The 23090-nt window shown below is 42.6% G+C and overlaps 1 protein-coding gene across 1 annotated transcript in view; it reads left to right on the plus strand.

Annotated features, from left to right (window-relative positions):
• COL16A1 (collagen type XVI alpha 1 chain) overlaps nt 1-23090 on the plus strand; it is a gene marked incomplete at its 5' end in the record, with an annotated part of 217381 nt that overhangs the window by 89865 nt on the left and 104426 nt on the right. Inside the window, 6 exons of the mRNA XM_083370100.1 lie at nt 5200-5325; nt 12926-12988; nt 15396-15437; nt 15550-15594; nt 21997-22032; nt 22798-22860. Coding sequence (XP_083226226.1) covers nt 5200-5325; nt 12926-12988; nt 15396-15437; nt 15550-15594; nt 21997-22032; nt 22798-22860 — 375 coding nt within the window. The remainder of the gene's footprint in view (nt 1-5199; nt 5326-12925; nt 12989-15395; nt 15438-15549; nt 15595-21996; nt 22033-22797; nt 22861-23090) is intronic.

The raw sequence follows: 23090 nt of genomic DNA on the forward strand, positions 1-23090 counted from the left end.
CTGTGGATTTTCTCAAGTTAGAAATCTTTATTTTTTTTTCCCATGAATTGAGAAGGAAATGTTTGGACTCCGGCCATTTACCTGGTTCAAAATCTTACCTTCCATTAAGACTGGCATTCAAAAGTATGGGAATCTGTGCATCTTATTCTCCTCGTATTATTTTTCTAAGATAGAAGTAGGGATTGCCGTCCGAAATGAGGTGCAAAATATACACAGGACATTTTGTGTGCTAGTCTCACATTTTCAGATAAGTCTGGAAGATTTCTAACCAATGTTTTAGATAGCTGCTGCTGGCCAGCAAAGGAAGATAGAAGAGGCCAAAAATTTGGATAGCAACAATAACAACAGCAATAAATCTTGGAACAGCTTACATTACCTTTAACACTATCAACTTACAACACCTGGTCCTTGTGAGGGATTTGATAGGTGGATAAAAAAAAACCAATCTAAATATCTGGCTGACTGTGCAACCAACCATAATAAAAACATATCTTAGTTGGTTTTCCTGGTCTTCTCCAATATTTTATAATTTTGGAAGCCACCTGGAGGCATTGGCATCAGGCAATTTGTGTATTTGTTAAACAAACAGCCGCAAAGTCCAGATGTTCTGCAAATGACTCCTTCCTTCCTCAGGTGCTTTCACTGTAACATTTCTACCTATTGAGCAGTTTTGTAGCTTCAGGCAAATGGAGGCTTTAAGGAGCCATCAGCAGGCTACCCCTGGCCAACTGCACGGGCTTTCTGAATTGCAGGGTGAACTGAATCTCTTTGCCACACTGGAGCCAAATCTTAAGCCCAAGTCATCTCTCCTTTTACACATCATGCCCATTTCTTATTAACGGAACAAAAATGAGAAAGCTGATTTGGGCATTTTTGTCAATTGTTTTGAGTTTGGTTGCTGCTGGGCAGGCAGCCAAACGGCTAGGAAGCAGCAAAAGGAAGAACAGTTCCATAAATCAACTCCCCTATGATGAAAGAGAGGCTTTTTGCATGTGGGAATGTATGGAACGGATGGAGGATATCGGCCACTGCTATGCCGGAGACACCAACCCTAAAATTGCTCCTCTGCTTATGAAAGGAGAGGACAGGTGGAGAGGAGCTATTGCCACCACAGCACCAGGTGTCTTGGAATATGCTCTGTGGCTTTCTCCCACGTCGATCTATTTCATTTATAGCAAAAGAGTAACCCATGCTCATGATCAGCCTGGCAACTTAATGCAGATTGGTCTGCATTTCCCATAGCTACTTGTGGTTGTCAAAGTTGGGCCAGGGAAAAGCTATACAGGAGGAAAATCGATTCATTCAAGCTGTGATGATGGAGAAGGTGCTTGTGCGTTCCTTGGACAGCAGCGGTGACACACAAACAAACGTTGAAGGTTTATAAAACCAGGCCTATCGCTGGAAGGCAAAATTGCAAAATTCTGCCTTACTTATTTTGGTTATGTTATGCAATCATACATATACTAGAAAAAGCAGTTATGCTCGGAATGGTCAACTGTGCAAGGAAACGAGGCTGCCCGAACACATGGTATCAAAGCCGATACTAGCCAGATCATAAAACAACTGAAATAAGCCATACAAGATTAGAAAATGTGGAGAGAGTTGGTCCATAGAATTGCTGAGAATTGGACACGATTGAAAGGATAGGATCATTTATTGATTTGTTTGATTTTTATTCTAATTATCCCCTCCTCCTCCCCAAGAGAGGACTAGAATTCACTGTCTCCTGGTGATTGGCCCAAATCCACTCATCCATTTTTTATTCTTCAGACAAGGCTAGAATTCATAGTCACCTCATTTCTAGGCCAGCACCTTAACCACTACATAGCTCTTATCATCATGATCCATGCATCCCTCCAGCTGACTTGAGAACAACTGAAGCCAGTGTCAAGTTAAAAATGATTTTTAAAAGTGAGAAGAGTCAAAATTGAGAGTTCCCATCTTTGGCTGCACTTGGAAACTAAGCAGCATTAGATCTTATTTACCAGAAAACCCATTATAAGTCAGAGAAATATTGACAGTGATAGTGGTAAGTTCCTTCTCTCTTTCTGCCAAGAAAAACTCCTCAGTTGCATCCATGAAGTCAGCAGAAGATTATTGATGTCAGAAGAGAAGCCAAGAAGAGATGGGGTGAACTCAAAAGAGACTTGGGTTATTAAAGATAGTAATGATAATGAAGGTAATTAGATAGTAATCTAATAGTATGTGGGCATGATTTTGGGAGACAAGAGAGGGGAGAGAAGCTGCCTAGGGAATAGTCAGATTAGAGAAGACATAGTCTGCAGCTGCATAATGGATGGAGAAAGAGGTTCTGGAGGGATACCCCACTAAGTTCTTAGGCTATAAAAGAGACAGTGGGAGATCTGTACTTTTAGACTTGCAAGATTCTGTTAATATAGCCTTACAATAGCGATATGCAGGTTCCGAGGTTTTGCTGGTAAAAAATACAGGAAACCAGAAGTTGCCTTCAAGCTTTACGTTTGTATTCAGCTGAACAAAAAGTCGGGCTCCTCTAAATGAGAACAGCCCCGAAAGCCAAGAAATCCTTGTATTTATTCCTTCTGGTTACATAAGCAAGCCATCCAGCAAAGCTGACACACATATGATAAAGATTTCACCCAGTAAGTCTGGCATACTGTTGATAAAAGAGCAGAAGTAACAAACATGTACCCTTTGGGGTGTTTCCCTAAAGATATCGTATGTTCTTGGGTGGGTTAGGACATTGAGTATTTTCCTTGCTGGCCTTTCATGGCCCTGCATCCAAGACTTTGCAAGAGCCCAAAGACAGTAAGGCCATCTGCACATTCACAATTGATATTTCCTATACTGTCCCCTAATTCCGGGTCAACAATAGCAATAGCACTTGGACTTATATACTGCTTCATAGTGCTTTACGAGGGACACGGTGGCTCAGTGGGTTAGGACGCTGAGCTTGTCAGTCAGAAGGTCGGCAGTTTGGTGGGTCAAATCCCGAGTGCCGCATAACAGAGTGAGCGCCTGTTACTCGTCCCAGCTTCTGCCAACCTAGCAGTTCGAAAGCACGTAAAAATGCAAGTAGAAAAATAGGGACCACGATGGTGGGAAGGTAACAGCGTTCCGTGCGCCTTTGGCGTCTAGTCATGCCGGCCACATGACCACGGAGACATCCTCGGACAAGCGCTGGCTCTTCGGCTTTGAAACGGAGATGAGCACCAGCCCCTAGAGTTGGAAACGACTAGCAAGCGTGTGCAGGGGAACCTTTACCTTTACCTTTACCTAGTGCTTTACTGCACTTTCTAAGCAGTTTACAGAGTCAGCATATCGCCCCCAACAATCTGAGTCCTCATTTTACCGACCTCGGAAAGTTGGAAGTCTGAGCCAACCTTGAGCCAGTCAGCCTCGAAGTCCTGGCAGTGGGAATGCAGAGTAAGCCTGCAATACTGCATTCTAACCTCTGTGCTATCATGGCCAATAAAGTAGCCTTAGCTCATCTGGTCAGCTTTTCTGTCTGGTCTACCTTGGAAGGCTGATATCATTTTCCACCCATTAAGCAGCTGTGAGCTTTGCTCTCTCTTATCTGACCATTTCCTAGGCAGCATCGCCACCCTGATCTCCCGAGGTCATCCCCACATATCACTTCACATTACTAAAAATGCACTTAATTAAAATGAGCAGAAGCAGCAGATGATGCATTCAATAACATGCTTTATTATTTATGAAGTGAGTGTCTGACATATTGTGATCCATTGGTGAAAGGCCAGATAGAAAAGGCTGCTAAACTGGCTGCCGGGGACAGGGAGTTCCAATGATTTAGAAGCAGCCTCTGATGAAAGCCCTTGCTCTTATTCCAAGGAAGCCAACTCTGCCATAATAGGATGTAGAATAGCGCTTGTCCATCAGAAATTAAGGTTTGAGGTGAAAGGGGTAGGGGCCATCCTAGACCCTAGTCCATTTTCAGCTAAGCCCCTTAGGTGAGGCTCATCACCATCTCTAAGAAAACCCAGTGAAATTAACCAGATGGGGACCTGATGAGACAAGCACCATTTGCAAAATCTCTGGAAGTACGTCGGCATGTACTGTGCATGGCATATCCTGTGAAAGTCTCCAGCAATGCCCTATTTTGGGTCTAGGACAATTCGCTGTGGCCAACCCGCCACGACCATCTTGCCACGGCCATCTTGCCATGGCCAACTCACCACCGCAAGATGGCCACAGCGAATGGGCCATGGCAAATTGTCCCATTCTGCCCCTTCCTCGCCAAGAGCTGCTGATCTTAATTAGATCTGCCAAGGTACAAGCCATCCTCAACTTGTGACCACAGCTGAGACCAGAATTTCTGTTGTTAAGCAAGGCAGTTGTTAAGTGGGTCGCACCCAATTTTGTAACCTTTGTGCCACAGTTGTTAAGCAAATCACTTCAGTTGTGAAGTGAATCTGGCTTCCCCCATTGATTTTGCTTGTCAAAAGACAGCCTGGAAAGTCTCAAAGGGTGAATGCACAACCCCAGGTTGTTGCAACTGTTGTAAATACATGCCGGTTTCCAATTGCCTGAATTTTGACCATATGACTGCAGATGCTGCAATGGTTTTAAGTGTGAGGACCAGTGGTAAGTCACTTTTTTCAATGCCATTGTAGCTTCAAATGGTCACTAAAGGACTGTGACCTTGTGATACTTGTGTCCCCAAAGATTTAAGTATTCTTGGTAACATAGAGATGAACAGGGTGACCTTACTGGGTTTATTTTATACATCCTCACCAATAGATTCTGCAAGCCCACCAATCTTCTTATTATGTTCATGACCAATTGTAGTTTTCAAAGGATTTTCAGAGTTAATTCCATGTAGATAAAGATACAGTTTACTGGTTCCTTTATAAACAAATTTCTATGGTTTTCTCAGCAAAAAGACAGCTTTTCGTTTCAGCTTTTAAAAAAACTTTTTAACTAATTTACATTCCTGGAACTTGCACACAGACTCACATGCACACACACACACACACACACACACACACACACACACAAAGAGAGAGAGAGAGAGAGAGCAAAATATACAAAACAAACAAGAATAAAGATAGAAAATAAGAAATAGCAATACAAGAAAGAAACTGGAAAACAAATACCTTCCATCCTTCTTCTATCAAGGTCTTATCATCTTAAAATATTTCTGCCGCCTTTTCATCGCATTTTTAATCCCCTAATCTGTTTGTTCTTCTCTTCTTTCAGCAAAAAGTTCAGATAAAGCTTCCAGTCTTTGAGGGAACAAAAGTCTTTATTGTTTTTGCTCTGATCAAACTGGCCACCTTCACCATTTCTGCAAATTCAGTTAATTTTATCATCCAGTCTTCCACTGTAGGCATTTCACTGCTTTTCTGACTTTTTGCATACAGTAAGCTTGGCAATAGGGACACGGTGGCTCAGTGGGTTAGGACACTGAGCTTGTCGATCAGAAGGTCGGCAGTTTGGCAGGTCGAATCCCGAGTGCCGCGTAGCAGAGTGAGCGCCTGTTACTCGTCCCAGCTTCTGCCAACCTAGCAGTTCGAAAGCACGTAAAAATGCAAGTAGAAAAATAGGGACCACTATGGTGGGAAGGTAAGAGCATTCCGTGTGCCTTTGGCATCTTGTCATGCCAGCCACATGACCACGGAGTCGTCCTCGGACAAGCGCTGGCTCTTCGGCTTTGAAACGGAGATGAGCACCGGCCCCTAGAGTCGGAAACGACTAGCACGCATGTGCAGGGGAACCTTTACCTTTACCTTTAAGTTTGGGAACTCCTAGAACTTCACTGTCTCTCCATCCAGAAGTGGTTCAGGACCAGCACTGCTTGTCTCTTTTGAGATCAGCCAAGAGCAGAGAAGGGCAAAGCTCCAATCCAGATGTTACTAAGGCATTCAACACAGACATGAATGGCTTCTTTTTCCGCCATGCCACAAAGGGGAAAAAAGTGTATCTTTCTCCCAGAGGTTCTCCTGCAAACATCTGGCTGGCAGTTGCGGCTGGAAAAGAGAACCATTTTGGTTCAATCTCACAAAATTACACTTCCATTCCTAGTCTGATGGGCATTCTTTAAAGCAAGGAAAAGAACCATTTCAAAAGGTAAATTCAACCTTTTTTCTGAGCTTTCGGGCTGAGTCAGTGCAGCCAGCTTTAGCATTTGCAAAAACAGCTGCCTCAGGACCTGGTTTTCTTTGAGCAGTCAAAGGTTAGTCAGTGAATTTATTCTTTCTTTTTTGGAGGGGGGAGGCAAAAGAGGCAGACTTATGCTACTGTAGCTCTGCAAAATATTTGAGCCCAGTTTTTTGTCGGTACGGATGGGCTGTGATTTCTTAGCGGAAGCAAAAGAAACAGGAAACAGAAACCCTGATGAAGTACTGGAACTCGGCTTTATTGATACTGACACTAATAGCAGAGTCTTGAAAACAATAATATTCTGTCTCTCTCTGCTTTTCTTTTCTTACTCTCCTCTTATACCAAAGAGAACAATCTTGAGTTTCTTTCTTGTACTTTCCTGGTTTTCTGGGTGCAGATTGTGTTTTATTAATATTTTCCCCATAACTTATTGTAAGGCAGCCATCTCTGTATGGTAGTCCTGAACTTACAACATATGGCCACTTAGCGACTATATGAAATTCCGATGGACTTACCTGGCGTGTACTTATGATCCGGATTTAAATTTCCAACTGTCGTCTCACTTCAGCCACGTGACCACACTTCAGATGCTTAGCAACCAGACCGCATTTATGGCCATTTGCAGCATCCCACAGTCACATAGCTGCATTTTATGATGGTCTTGCCAAAAGCCTGCATCTACTTCCAGTTTTGGGCAAAATCAAACCCACAGAGAACTGCTGGTTTGCTTAATGACAGTGGCATTGGCTTAATGCTTTTGACTGATGCAAAAAAAAAAAGGTCATAAAATCAAGTTAGTCATGTGATCAAATGTCATGAATTAAAAACCGTGATATGGTCCTAACTGAAGAACTATCTCTACTTCACTATAGTTTATGGAGGTTCTCAATCATCCAGGTCATGGTTGTTCCAAAGCAGCTTTGGCAAAAAACAACTGAAGAAGCTTCTTGGATGAGAAGCGAAATGTTTTCAAAGAAGAAACCAAGAAAGTCCAGTTGCCCTGTGAAAAATCACCGTTTACTCTGCTATAGGAATGCACGCCAGACATGTGCAGAGCAGTAATTTAATGATCATATCCAGAACATTGATGCTCATCCAAATCAAGCTCCGTCTGGCCCTAACTGCCAGATGCGTTGGTGAGACTCCCATCCAGTTCCATGCTGAGTGATGCTGAATGCAGTTACTGTTCTCTGTGACCTACTGCCTATGCCGTCCCCACAAATAGAGACTCCCAAAGAGGTAACACTTGGCAGGGCCTTCTGCGTCCACCTTCTCAGCAGCCAATTTTCCAGGGGTGCCTTTTCAGCCTCCCAAGCCAAAGCAGGGAACCGCTTTCAGCTCTGAGTCTTCCCCTCTGCCTTGGCTGGTGGTTTGCTTGCCTAGTGGACTGTCTGGTTGCCAAGAGCGCCTGCCATGTGTTGTGAATCCTCCACCTCCCTTTAGGGCATCCACCTAACCACCCTTCTCCCAGGGATCATTTTTGGTCCAAAGGGGAAACTGCAAGAGGACCAGACAGATATTCTGAAATGTCAGACTGAGTAACACAAGAGGTCAAGATGAACAACGAGGGATTTCGTCTTAAACCATCCCAACTGATACCTCTCTAAACTCTCCATCTAAGACACCGGGACCAACAGCTGACTTTGAGGTGTGGAGTATCCTTGGGGGGATGGATGCTAGAGCAGAGAAACAGACGCCCCTTTGTCCCAGATTGTCTTGCTGGATCTGGCAGCAGAATTGGAAGTCTGCAGCCAAACAGCTACTGTCCCCTTCACGCGGGCTCAGTGAACGCATGAAGCTGCCAGAAGCTTCTTTTCTGCTAAATCAATCAACCAACCCCAAACTTCCCAGAAATGAAATAAAAGATTTTGTTTTTCTTCCACTCTGTCTTCTGTTATCAGTCCTATCAACTCCCTACAGTTCTTGGAACTGGCCTATCCTAGCCTTCAAGACAGCCAGTTTACTGTAGTGGCTAAAGCAGACATGTCAAACACAAGGCCCGGGGGCCGGATCCGGCCCGCAAAGTGGTTTCATGCGACCCGCGAAGCCATCCTGGAAACAGTGAGGGAACGGCCCCCACTGCCTTGGCCCTGGCCCAGAGACCCTCCTTCTGCCAGAGACCCTCAGATCTGTCCCACTCCTGCCCAGGCCCCCATAGGCACCCTTGATGCCAACGATGTAGAGCTGGCCACGCCCACCCAGTAGGCCATACACACTTTAGCCACACCCACCCAGTAGGCCACGCCCACCCTGGCCATACCCACCCGGCCCCTTGAGGGCAACCGCAATGCTGATGCGGCCCTCAATGAAATTGAGTTTGACACCCCTGGGCTAAAGCATCAGGCTAGAAACTGGGAGATCATGAGTTCTAGTTTGTCTTAGGCACAAAGGCAGCTGGCTGTCCTTTGCCCAGTCATTCTTTCTTAGCCCTCAGAAGTAGGCATTGGCAAGCCATTTCTGAGAAAATAACAACAATAACCCTGCAGGAATCTAGCCAGGCAGTCTCTGAGAAGCAGACACAATTGAACAGGAAAAAAGCCTTATTATTATTATTATTATTATTGTTGTTATTATTATTATTATTATTATTATTATTATTATTATTATTATTATTATTTTATTTATTTATTTTATTATTATTATTATTATTATTATTATTATTATTATTATTATTATTATTATTATTATTTTATTTATATTATTATTATTATTATTATTATTATTATTATTATTATTATTATTATTATTATTATTATTATTATTATTATTATTATTATTATTATTAGAGGCTTGCTCCTGGGGAGGAAAGCCATGGCAAATCTAGACAGCACACTAAAAAGCAGAGACATCACCCTGCCAACAAAAGTGCGTATAGTCAAGGCTATGGTCTTCCCAGTTGCAATGTATGGCTGTGAAAGTTGGACCATAAGAAAGGCTGAGTGCCAAAGAATTGAGGCCTTTGAACTCTGGTGCTGGATAAGACTCCTGCAAGTCCCTGGGACTGCAAGGCGATCAAACCGGTCAGTCCTGGAGGAGATCAACCCTGACTGCTCTTTAGAAGGCCAGATCCTGAAGCTGAAACTCAAATACTTTGGCCACCTAGTGAGAAGGAAGGACTCACTGGAGAAGAGCCTAATGCTGGGAGAGATTGAGGGCAATAGAAGAAGGGGACAACAGAGAAGGAGGTGGCTGGATGGAGTCACTGAAGCAGTAGGTGTGAGCTTAAATGAACTCCAGAAGATGGTAGAGGACAGGAAGGCCTGGAGGAACGTTGTCCATGGGGTCGCGATGGGTTAGACACGACTTTGCAACTAACAACAACAATTATTATTTATTTCCTATTTCCCATGGATCTCCTGTTCCCTGCAAGTTCATATGATCCACTAGTGTCATGTAACTGCTAAAATGGCAAATACAATTTGGGGGAGCATTCAGAGAAACATAGGGTCAACATTTGGGAAGTAACCATTCTCATCTACTCTATCCTGCTCAGACCTTGTTTAGACTAGAGTATTGTATTCAGATCTAGACACCATTATTCCAAAAAGATAGTGACCAAGATAGTGGATCAGATTCAGAGAAAGGCAGAAAAAGATGTGAAGGAACTGGAATCCAAGAATTGTTAAAGGAATTTTGTCTGTTTAGCTCACATAAGAGATTGACTGGAGATAAAGTAGCAGCTTCTTCTAGAGGGCAGGACGAGAATTAAAACTACAAGGAAGGAATGTCAAAGCAAGAAATCTGTAGGAATCGCTGACTGTTTGAGCTATCAGTCTCTGAAATGGGCAGATTAGATCTCCTTCATGAGAGATCTGGTCATCTCTTACAGATGTTCTCATAGGCCCTGCACTACACCAGGGAATAGACTAAACCACCTCTGGTGATGGATCACACCCAACTTCTGGAGGCAAATCATTCCACTAATTAATCGTTGTAACTTTCAGGAAATTTCTCCTTAGTTCTAGGTTGGATCTCGCCTTGATAAATTTTCATCCGTTACTTCCTACCCTGCCTTCAAGTGTTTTCAGAATATGTTGACCAGTTCTTCTTTGTGGCAGGCCATGAGATATTGGACAACTGCTATCATGTCACTCCTAGTCCTTCTGTTCATTAAACTACTAGACATACCTAGTTCCTATAACCATTTTATGTTGCATGCATGTAATGTATATTTGGAACTGATTGAAGGGCACTCTTTATATGTGCAGAAATCCTGCCGTTTATTGCAGCAGTACAGCTTCCAAAGCTGAGGGCTTGCTTTGGATGAGCCCTGGAGTGGAGTATCAACATGGCTCCCCAGTTTGGTAATTTGTGCAACACAAGGAGACATTCCCCCCAAATGAGAGCAACATTAAAACTAGCCCTTCTTAAGCGATCATGGAAATGCAGCTACCTTGATCTTGGGGCCAAGCAGATTATCCAGTGCTGGATGAAGGGGTTTACTGACCTGGCACAACACCTAAAAAGGCCTCTTGGTCTGAGGACCTTGCATATCTGCTGACGTCCCTGCTTTTGTCACCCTTCACTCTCAAAGATTTAATCGTGTCACCCCTGAAACCCAGCATGTAGAATGTACTCCCAGACGCCTCTCTCAGTTGCCAGGACCACCGGAAAACATGACATTCCCTTTTCTCTCTTACAATTCTGAGAATCCCTTCTGCCCAACTATTTTTGATGGGGATAAATAAGGTATCTCCAACTCTTCAGCTCATTGAAGTTTCAGAGTGTTCACTGGATTCCCAAACATTTATTACATGGAAATAATGTAATAAATACTATTTTAATCACACCATGAATAACAGCAGATAATAGATACCAACTATGATGTCATAAGAATTTGTACTATTTAAAATATGAAAAATATAAGATTTCACATATCTGTTAATGTCATTAATAGGAAGGATGAAGCTGGTGAGTGTCAAAAGGGTGGGTGATACTTCACTGGAGACTGGTGATTTTTAACCCTACATCACCGCACTCTTCCAGATTCAATCTATTCCTATTGACTTCCAGCCCCCTTTTGACCCCCAGCCATTTATTGAGCACTTAAGATAGTCCCGTGGACTTTTGGGCATCAATATCGACCATTTTGGGGGACCCTGGGATAAATGTGTGACTTAGAACCAACCACATTCCTATCTCCTTCTCCTTAATGGACTTGCTTTTTCATTTTATAACTTACCTCTGATTTTCTTCCATCCTGGAGGAAACAAGGTCCTCTCCCTCTCCTTAAAGGCAGATCTTAGGTTTGAGGTCCCTTGCTAAGTTATGTAGCTCTTTACAAATCTCATAGTTTATCCGTTGTAAACATTTGCTTCTCTCACCCTGCCAGTTGGTTTGCTTTTGGGTGTCTCAACCAGATGCATTCATTTTGCTTTTCTCTCTCTCTCTCTCTCTCTCCACAGGCTACCCTGGGTCCTCCTGGCTTGAAGGTATGTTTCTCCTTTTTCTCGATCATCTCAGCTGCTTGAGGCACCTGGATCCCATTGTTCTCCTGAGTTGCTTTTTCTGTCCCATGCAAAAATCTGACCACCTTCCCCAAAGCTGCTATTAGCCATGGTTGCACAGTGGTTAGAATGCAGTAAGGTAAAGGTTCCCCCGCACATGCGTGCTAGTCGTTTCTGACTCTAGGGGGCGGTGTTCATCTCTGTTTCAAAGCCGAAGAGCCAGCGCTTGTCCTAGGACGTCTCCGTGGTCATGTGGCCGGCATGACTAGATGCCAAAGGCGCACGGAGCGCTGTTACCTTCCCACCATAGTGGTCCCTATTTTTCTACTTGCATTTTTACGTGCTTTCGAACTGCTAGGTTGGCAGAAGCTGGGATGAGTAACAGGCGCTCACTCTGTTACGCGGCACTCAGGATTCGACCCGCCAAACTGCCGACCTTCTGATCGACAAGCTCAGCGTCCTAACCCACTGAGCCACCGCGTCCCCTTAGAATGCAGTATTGCAGGCTAATTCTGCTGACTGCAGCAATTTGATTGTCACCAGGTCAAGGTTGACTCAGCCTTCCATCCTTCCAAAGTTCTCATAAAATGAGGACCCAGTTTGTTTGGGGCAATATGCTGAGTCTGTAAACTGCTTAGAGAGGGCTGTGAAGCCCTGCAAAGTGGTATATAAGTCTCAGTGCTATTTTCCATTTTCTTTTCTGACTGTCTCTGATTAGATTTTGTTTCTTTACAAAATATATAACTTCCATTTACATCAAACAGTTCCAAAACTGTTGCGGATTGGTTCCAAAATCAATAATGTTTCCCAAGAGTTTAAATAGATTAAAATGCTTTCTCCAGCTTTAATAAACCTATTGTATCACCATTATTGCTAATCTTGCAGATCTTACAGGCACACATACATAATTTAACAATACTTTTGTGTATTTACAGTAATTTCAAGAGGGGGTGGATTGTGTGTCCTAGTCACTAATGCTGTTTGATATACCCATAAACATTGTTGCTGCCATTGTTAGAACATCTGCTAAGTGTCCAGTCAATCTTCAGGGCAGCAGCTCACATCAGCATGGGTAGAGACCCTTATTCTCTGCTCATTGGATGGGGGTTTCCTCCCACCATTGCATCTCCTTCCTTCTGCAGCATATCTGCCCAATTCTCCTCTTCTTCCTTGCTGCCAATCCTACTTCCCTATTCAGGTATCAGGGAAAGGTGAAGGAAGTGTGGTCACGTGATCACAAGGACATCCCAAGACCATTGACCAAAGGCACGCAGAGATGATGGAATTGCCACAGCTCAGTGCTGAGACCCAGGGAATTCTACAGAGAGCTGTCCTGAGGCTGACCTTTTCTTAAGCTTTGCCTCTTTTCCCTGCAGGGTGGCAAAGGCGAACGGGGATCTCCAGGAATCTATGGATCCAAAGGAGAAAAAGGCGATCGTGTAAGTAGTCCCTTTCTTAAGCTTCCTGGGATGCCTGTCCGCTTTCAGGTTTCAATCTCCTGAGGTAGGATCTGGGGAATTAAGCCTATTTTATTTATCTATTTATTTATTTACAAAGAGCCTTGGTGGAGCAGTGGGCTGATGCCTCCTTAAGTAACACCAGCTGCCTGCAATTAGTGCAGGTTCGCATCCCACCAGGCTCAAGGTTGACTCAGCCTTCCATCCTTCCCAGGTAGGTAAAATGAGGACCCAGATTGTTGGGGGCAATAAGCTGACTTTGTAATAATGCCGCTTGGTGTGTGTGTGAAAGCCCTAACAAGCAGGCATATACATAGAATGAAGGCTACTGCTAAGCTTGTAAGCCGCCCTGAGTTTTCGGAGAAGGGCGGGATATAAATGGAATTAAAATAAAATAAAAAAAATTTTTTTTACATATCTGAATTGCCCATGTACCTCAAAGAGGGATGCTGGCTTACGAGATTTGGAACATTCAACTACTGCAGGAGAGGTCTCGGGGCTGGGAAATAAATGAAAGCATCTCACAAATTTAACTCATGATGAGCAGTGGAATATTTCGGGATCAGTCTTGTCTCGAAGAAAGATGGCTAGCCTTTCAATATTGCATTTTCGGAAAAAGAGGCTCAAACGGCCTCTCAGTGTCTCCACTTTAATGGGTTCATTAATATTTATAGGAAAGGAAAGGAAAGGAAAGGAAAGGAAAGGAAAGGAAAGGAAAGGAAAGGAAAGGAAGGGAAGGAGAAGAAAGAAAGAAAGAAAGAAAGAAAGAAAGAAAGAAAGAAAGAAAGAAAGAAAGAAAGAAAGAAAGAAAGAAAGAAAAAAGGAAGGAAGGAAGGAAGGAAAGAGAGAAAGAAATATACTGTCCACTTCACCAGTACAGCAATTCTGGATGGCTTAATAATGATACAAAGATAAACATAATTAAAAGAGTTATATAAAAACTAAAACAAAGGGGATGGGTGGCATGGGGGGAGGTCTTCTTACCCTGCCAACCACATCCAGCAAAGAGAGGGCTCTTAGGGGCCCCATGCCCAAACCAGGTTTTGAGGCCCTTCCCGAAGGCCAAGAGGGTGGAAGCAGATCTCGCCTCCACGAATAGAATGTTCCACAGGACAGGGGCCACAATGGAAAAGGCCTTCTCCTTGACCCCACCAACTGAGATTCCTTAGCAGGCAGGATCTCTTCCGTTGGCGCTAGTCAGGCAGGCTAATCCCATTGGGTTGAGGTGGCCTCTGCAAATATCCCAGACCCCAGCCATAAAGGGCCCTAAAGGTAATGACTAATGCCTTGAAGCAAACTGGTAACCAGTGCAGTTTGTACAATTAATAAATGAGCTGTAGGTTCCTTGGTGCTCTCTAAGCTTGGCTGTTTTCTTACAGATGTTTTATTTACCCAACTAGCTAACTTCGTAAGTGCAATATGTATTAGCTTGTTTGTCTGAGTTGGTAGTTCTTTGATTGGGGTATTATTTACTTCTTGATTGTAGGCAATTGTGACCAAGATGGGTGGCAAACAAATGTAATCAACAAGTAAATAAATAAAATAAAATCTTGGTGCTAATCTCTGCTCATATGGGTCTTGATTGCTGGCAAAGAGATGCTTTGGTCTTTTTTGTTTCCTGAAGTAACAACAAAAAAGCAGCCTAATCAAGGAACCACTAAGGCCAGGCTCACCCAATCTGACAGGGCAAGCTGCTTGTATATTAAATGAGAGCAAACCCCACTCCTTTTAGCACTGATGATGTTACCTAAGTCTGAAAGAAAACAGACAAGCTCATAGAGCATCAGGTAAAGGTAAAGGTAAAGGTTCCCCCGCACATGTGTGCTAGTCGTTTCCGACTCTAGTGGCCGGTGCTCATCTCCGTTTCAAAGCCGAAGAGCCAGCGCTTGTCCGAGGACGTCTCCGTGGTCATGTGGCTGGCATGACTAGACGCCAAAGGTGCACGGAACGCTGTTACCTTCCCACCGTAGTGGTCCCTATTTTTCTACTTGCATTTTTATGTGCTTTCGAACTGCTAGGTTGGCAGAAGCTGGGATGAGTAACAGGCGCTCACTCCGTTATGCGGCACTCGGGATTCGACCCGCCAAACTGCCGACCTTCTGATCGACAAACTCAGCGTCCTAACCCACTGAGCCACCGCGTCCCTTATCATAGAGCACAATTCATTCCTGAGCTACAAATATGCTCTTCCATTAATAAATGAGCACTAGGCCTTTAGCTTATTTCCTTCCCAAAATTTTTGTACATTAATTTCTTACCGCCTTGACCATAAGTTTATTAAAGAATTTATCAATGAATTTTTCTTTCTGAATTGACCTGTGCTTTAAATGGCTTGACAACTGTCCTCTGATGTGTCCTACGATCACTTTATCTTCTGATCTCCCTTTAGGGTGCTGACTGTGTCCGGATCTCACCTGAAGCTCCATTACAGGTGAGGCCCTTTGTCTCCAAGGAGACTCATGAGAACTTGCCATCTTCTGCTTCTCCTCTTTTCCTTCTGTATCTACATTGCCATCCTAACCCTTCCTTGTTTGTTTTTCAAGTGTGCTGAAGGCCCCAAAGGGGAGAAAGGAGACCGAGGAGAAAAGGTAGGTCTGCCTTTACCAAAATATGAGAAAACCAAACAAAACAAAAAAAAAATGTTTTATTTAAGCCTCTCCCTGTTCTTTCTCTTCGCCTTTAACAGGCCTCTGATTTTCACACAAATCCCTCTCTGCATTCCAACAGATTTAACTCAGGAAGGATTTGGTCAATATTGGCTTAAGATATTACGATTTACTTTTGAAACATACTCTGCTTGTAAAGCAAGCCTTAACTTGGGGGAAAGTATGAGGAAGAAAATCCCAAACATTCTCTGGGTGATGTTGGCCCAGACATACCTGTAAAGATCAGCAGCTCTGAAAAATGGGCTGCAGAATATCGATTCTGTGGAACGTGGGATGTTCCAGGAAGGGTAAAATGGAGTTGTTTCAAATGAAGCCCTGGTACAGGAGACGAAGCCTTCAGATTGGCCAAGTTGCCTTCTGGGACTGCTTCCTCCTAAGTTTTTTTTTTTTTTTTTGGTCTTTTTTCTTGTCTCCTTCCCCCCCCCCCCCCACTTAACCTAACAACATCCATGGCTATGTTCACACAAAATGCCTATCATGTAATCACTGACTACCTTGAACCGTAAGCTATACTACCCAAAAAGGCTGCTGTCATATAACATAGTAAGAGTGTTTCACCACCCCCACCACCCCACACACACACAAACACAAAAGCAACCAAAGTTAATCAAGGTAACTTGCAGAATGAAGGAATATCCAGCTTTGAAACTGACTTCATAACAACCATTGTGCGAACAGGACTTGTTTGCATGTTCTTTGACTCTCTCATACATATCCCTGCTTAGCCAGGACCCCTGAAGCCTGTTTGTCTCTTTCACAACAGTCTAGATGTCCTTTATTTACCCCAAAAGCCTTTAGGAAGAATGACAGAGGGAATGATTAATGATTTATCAGATTAGACTAATGTCCCCATTAGTCTAATCTGATAAAGCCTGAAAACAATAATATTTATAATTTGCTCTATACCAGAGAGCCAACTAGGAGCCCATTCAGGTAGTCTAGACAGGAAGCACCAACCATGAATGCTAACACTACCCCTATTGTAAAGTTACTGTCAAATGACCAACTAGTGAATCCAAGAAAGGAACTGTTTTCAATACTTTTATTGAAAACACTACACTGGAACAGAACAAGCAAAACCAGCTCTGAATTTCCTGCTCAAAGGTCTACATAATTAAACTTTAATTCCCCCTTTGGCCATCCCTTTCAGTTCATTGCAATGTCCAATCACATACACTCCTTTTGTTATGGGAACTGCCTGGATCAGTTAAACACCTGCACAGTGTGACCTTGAAGGGAGGAGCAGGGTCTCATGATCTTCAGACAAATTCTTGGCATTCTATTCCCAACCCAATTCAACCCCCCCCTCCCAATTGTTGTCAAGGTTGAGATCGGAGAAGAAACTGGGTGGAAAGCTAATCACTCTTCACAGTTACATTACAGACTCTTGCAAATCTGAATGTATGTCTCCCCACCTTACTTTTACTCTCCCCATAACTAGGGAGAGTCCCATCTGAGACCTTATCACTTTGTTTATTACAATATTGTCTAAGCTGTGGCTCTTTCTCCTGTCTCCCAACGTCATTTCCAAACACCATTACACCAACTTTGGATTAGATGAAAAAAATAAAACAGGACTGAGCTGGATTAAATTAGGATGAGAAACCACAATAAAAGCCACCATTATAAGCTGGACTTGAAGTTACAAAGACATTGGGAAAGAAGATAATGACAACACGCTTATGCATTATTTCTAAAAATACCAACCGGAAAAGTCAATAAAATTAGCAGGGGTCAATTCAGTTCAAAGGAAATTAAACTTGACCTATTCTGGGACTTGCTATCATTTTGAGGGACAGAATCTTTTATAGCATCTTTACTTGGTATGTGCTTCTATCCAAGTGTAGGCAAGTATATACATTATAGCCATATAATAAGGTTATGTCAAAAAACCAGCCATGGCCGGGATAAATACAATTTCAAATGACACAACCACAAGGGTCTGCTGTGATTTCAATTGTTTAGGAATAGAGTGACAAGGCCAGGATTGAAAGAGCAACATCAAAGTTGTGTAAAGGAAGAATTAATCACACCAAGGGTGTGAGTGCATGCGAAAAGTCAAGGTGTCAGGCGCACCCACCCAATCAAAGCCCCAACAGCTTTCTTTGTGGACACATTAAAAAGGGATGGGACTTCCATTGCAAAATTGCAGCTTGTCATCTTGATTTTGGTGACCTTTTCTTTCAGCTGCCCCAGATACCTCAGTCTAAATTACTGCTATCTCTGTTGCCATATAAACTGATGCAACCTTGATCTAGAAAAGTGATGGAGGGCTCAATGTTGTCAAATTACCATCATCTCAAAGAGAGAGTTTTTTTTATTGACCCAGAGGGCAGGATCTCTAGACCAAGACCAAAGCTATCAAAATGAAACCCACCCACCCCCAAAAAAAAGGTGCTTCAGAAGAAAATTTCTTACAGTTCCATCTATCGGGCTACTGCGTGGTGTAGAAAGTTTCCCATTCTTTGCTGGAGGTTTTCAAACTGTGAACCCTTCAAAGAAAACCAGGCTAGGAAACCAAAGTCATGCAGGCCAATACTGCTTTTATTATAAAGTTATAGAATCTTGGAGGTGTGGATGCACTTCCCCACTCCTTCCCTTTAGCTTTGTGAGAAACAGGGAAGGTCTCATCTGGGGCACTGTCTCAGGTTATAGTTCTGCTTTGAGCTCTTTTATCAGATCACCGTCCTGGCTACCGTTCTTTCTCTTGACTCTCAGAGTCATTCCTTTTGCCCATTACATCAACAGATGCTGGATGGTTAACCGTGTCGGAGACTCTGCAGATTCTGCAACAAGCAGGGGTTTGGATTTGATAACCTCTCAATTCCCTTCCAACCCTATGATTCTTTGCATCCTTAGAAAAATGTCACTTGGCAGGTTCCTTTGCATCTGAATCCATATTTAGCACTCTTGCTTCAACCTGGCTTCAGCGGGACAACATCTGTCAAGTGCAATCTCAACAGTTGCCTCAGCTAGTAAACTTCCTGTGACCTTCCTAACCCTGGGCAGAGCCATGTGACCATCTGCTCAACCCATCTCCTCTTCCATTTTGCAGAGATGCTGAGGCTTTCCCCTTCTCCAAGTTAATTGGAACTAAGGCCAGGGAGACAGCTCACTGCACACAGCCAAAGTTTATATTGTGAATGATAAATATTTAGTTTCACTAATCCAAAGCCAGGTCTATGAAGACATTGTAGCTCCTCTCTGGAACTGGCCAAATGTCTCCTGCTTCATGTGTACAAAAGCCAACCTACAAATGTAACAAAATAAAAAATTTGGATGGTTCTTACAAAACAATATTGTTTAGCTGACTTTCCCTTACCTTCTGCTCTGGTCATCATCTCCTCGTTCCTTAGGATCTCTTCCTCTTTCACATCTCCTTTTCTTCTCCCCACTGCACCAAACCATTGGAAGCAACAGATCCACTTAGATGATTGAGTAGCCAGAGTCTACTCTGGGGTACTAGACTTCCCATTTTAACAAAATTCCGAAGAAGCTAGAAGGATAATAAGGATGATCAGGAAACTGGATGTCAAGCCAAGCTTGTGGCAATTAAATGTTTATCTTTGAAAGAAAAATGATGTACTGTTAGATCTTCTAGGTAGATCAAACTAGGAATCCAAAGGCATGTAGGAATCTAATGCCTTTTATTATAAAGCTAAAGTAACATAATCTTGCAAGTCTGAATGTGCTTTCCTCTTCTGTCCCATTATCTTTGTGTGAACTGTCTCTTGTGTGAGATGTTTATTCAGATTGCATTCCTGCCTCAAATTTGTTATTTGTTTTATCCAACCACTGTCTTGGTAGCAGATGTTACTCCTGTCCCTCAAGACCATCCCCTCTTTCCTCTATATGTCAGGAAGTCTGGATCACATTTTTTAAAGTATGGAGTAGAATCATATCAAAGAAAGCTCTGATTTGTTCTCTATTATTCCAGCCAGAAACCACTTGGCACCAGAAGCAATTACCCAGGTTTGCTTCTTCCATAAGAACCAAATTAATTATAGCAATAGCAATTAGATTTATAGACTGCTTCACAGTGATTTATAGCCTTCTCTAAATGCTTTACAGAGTTAGCCTATTGACACCCCCCCCCACAATATGGGTCCTCATTTTGCCGACCTCGGAAGGATGGAAGGCTGAGTCAACTCTGAGCTGTTGAGAATCAAACTACTGGCAGTCGGCAGAATTAGCCTGCAATACTGCATTCTAACCACTGTGCCACCACAGTTCTTATAGATAATTATAATTAATACTGTAATTCTTTGGACCAAGTAGTATCCATTAAGGTCTTGATAAAACCTTGACTGAATTTCAGCAGAAGGATATAGGATCATGACATCTAGTCCAATGTTACCCAGCTCTACCATAGTGCAATTTTTTTACTCTTCTTGAGCATCCCTTGGACAGTTGCATTTTACATGCTCCACACAGGAGACATTTTGCCACCCATTTTCAGATACCACCAAGAAATGTGCAAAATGTTCATCAATACCTATGGCTTATAGAAATTGTCTGGTGTTATTGGTACTGTGAACTTTTTCAGGCCTGTCTTTCAACTTTTCTTTTCTTTTTTTTACTTTTTACAATTTATATGTTCATATATTTTATCTGCAATATTTGATGCATTCTTATCTGCCAGAAATGATTTCACTGAAATTCTTGTTATAACCAAAAGCTTGGATATGATTATTTAAATCAGGATTTCTCAACCTTAGCAATTTTAAGAGTATGGACTTCAACTCCCAGAGTTTCCCAACCAGCAAGCTGAATGGGGAATTCTGGAAGTTGAAGTCCGCACATCTTAAAATTGCAAAGGTTGAAAAACCCTGATCTACATAATTCTTTCCAGTTTTAGAATTTGCCATGGCTCTCCATGTCCTTTCCTATGTTTTGGCTTGACCTTTCCTCTTTTTGAGATATGTTTTCCACCATCAGAATTTCTTACTTAATGGCATCTAGAATCCATCATTTTAATACAAGAAGGCAGCTTTGTGACTATCTTTGTGCCATTGCCATTGTGTGGTGGAATGTAGTCTGGATTCCCAGGAGGAGGGGCTGCATTCCAGAGGAGCAAAAGACCATGAAATTTAGATAGTTTGGTTGGGAGGAAGAGGATCAAGATAGCTCCTCCTTAGAAGCTCTCAGACTCCATCGTTAATGATGCAAGTAGTTGCTTTACTTTGGTAAGATTTCTGTCTATGGGTGAGAAACAATAAAGAAAACTACTTAGAACAAACTCATTGTGTCTGTCTTGGTTTTTGGAACTTGACACATTGTCACCATTTCCTTCAGAAGCCTCCTTAAATTTCATGCATTTGAAGAAATGGTTAAGACTGAAACTGAAGAGCTGAAGAGATCATAGGCAATCCAATATACCACTCACTGATGGTCAACCCCCAGACCACTAAGAAGAGAAAACGTATGCAGGTCTATCAAGTAGAAAAATACTTATCAGGAATGTAATGTTGGCTGTTGGCCAGCTCTGAAAGCTCAACTTCTTCTATCATGTCCTTTCAATGAGTGAAATTTCGTTTCTGAAAACTCTACACATTTCATACCATAGCTTCTCTGGACACATTAATACATTGGATATATCTGAGGGAACACCTGCTGCCAGCATCGAGCTCCCTTCGTCCAGCGCACTCCCACAGGGAGGGTCTTCTTAGGGTGCCGCCGGTTAAAGATTGCCGGCGGGTAACACCCAGGGGTAGGGCCTTCTCAGTGGGTGCGCCTGCCCTCTGGAACCAGCTGCCCGCAGAGCTTAGGACTGCCCCCGACCTTCGTTCATTCCGCTGGGACCTGAAGACCTGGCTCTTCGAGCTCTCTGGCCCAGGCTGAGAATTTTTAATTTTTAATTTTAACTGGGGTTTTTATTTTCTCTCAGGGTTTCATTTAATCTTTTTAAAATTGTTTTAACTTTTGTTTGGATTTTCTTTTAAATACCCTGTAAACCGCCCTGAGTCCTTCGGGAAAGGGCGGTATATAAATCTAAATAAATAAATGGATAAATATGTTCCAAATAACACATTTGTAAATCCCCGAACCAGCATTCTTTTCCAATTTGGTGTCCTTTAGTTATGGTGGATTTTGAATCCCAGATCATAAACCAACACTTCTGGATAGCGGCTGTTTTAGGAATATAAAATTAATTGTTCATGATAACTGGTTCTTAAGTTTTAGTATAGTTTAGACCAGCATGTTGGCTGGGAAATTCTGGGAATTGAGGTCCACACAGCTTAATGCTGCCAAGGATGAGAAACACTGGTTTAGACTATAAATTTCTACATTGCTAATTAATGAATACTTTTTTTTTGTTTCCAGGGGCTTCAAGGATTGATTGGAGGTCTTGGGCAGAAAGTAAGTTTTTATGCAAAGATTCAGTTCAGGGATTGAATTAAAAGGGGATGCAACTGAGCCAGTATTCAGAAACCGATGTGACATGATTCAAAACCAAAAGAGCCTTGGTGGAGCAGTGGGCTAATGCCTCCTTAAGTAACACCAGCTGCCTGCAATTAGTGCAGGTTCGAGTCCCACCAGGCTCAAGGTTGACTCAGCCTTCCATCCTTCCGAGGTAGGTAAAATGAGGACCCAGATTGTGGGGGGCAATTAAGCTGACTTTGTAATAATGCCGCTTGGGGTGTGTGTGAAAGCCCTAATAAGCAGGCATATACATAGAATGAAGGCTACTGCTAAGCTTGTAAGCAGCCCTGAGTCTTCGGAGAAGGGTGGGATATAAATGGAATTAAAATAATAAAAAATAAAAATAAAACCGAATCAAGATAGACTTCCTAAATTGATTCAAAGCATCTGATTGGATAGAATTGACAAATCCTAGCTTTGGAGAACAAAGTGGTTGGTTCATGGAAAGGTGGTCCACCTAATTGTTTCCCTCACATTTCAAGCTAGGAAATTATTATTTTCTTAATACATGATTACGGAAGTATGTTGTGATGAAGAATAGTAGTTCCCTGTTCAGTTAAGAAGCCCTAACACCCATTGGGAAAATAGCAGATCAATGAACTAGAGTCAGTGATGAAATTGTAGGTTTAGAAAAACTTAAATTGTGGCTGAAATACACTGAATTGCCTACTAAATCCTGTCATTCTTGGTCATTTTCTGCAGGGACAGAAGGGCGAGAAAGGTGACTTAGGACTTCAAGGAAAATCAGGCGCCCCTGGGCGAGATGTAAGTTGCACAACAGGCATCTTTCTCTTTGGTCACATCTCTGTTGCTGCTTCCCCCTTGATTCCTGTATTAGATGATGTTCAAGTGATTCCCTCAGAATTACATCAATATTCAAACACCATTTTTCCTAGGATCAGGATTTCACCTCTTTGTAACTTTCAGGAATGGGGTAGAGACAGTTTTTTGTTTAGTTTCAATATTTATGTTTAACAGCTGTTCAGCTATTTTGC

Source organism: Vipera ursinii, assembly GCF_947247035.1.
Source record: "Vipera ursinii genome assembly, chromosome: 9".
NCBI lineage: Eukaryota > Metazoa > Chordata > Lepidosauria > Squamata > Viperidae > Vipera > Vipera ursinii.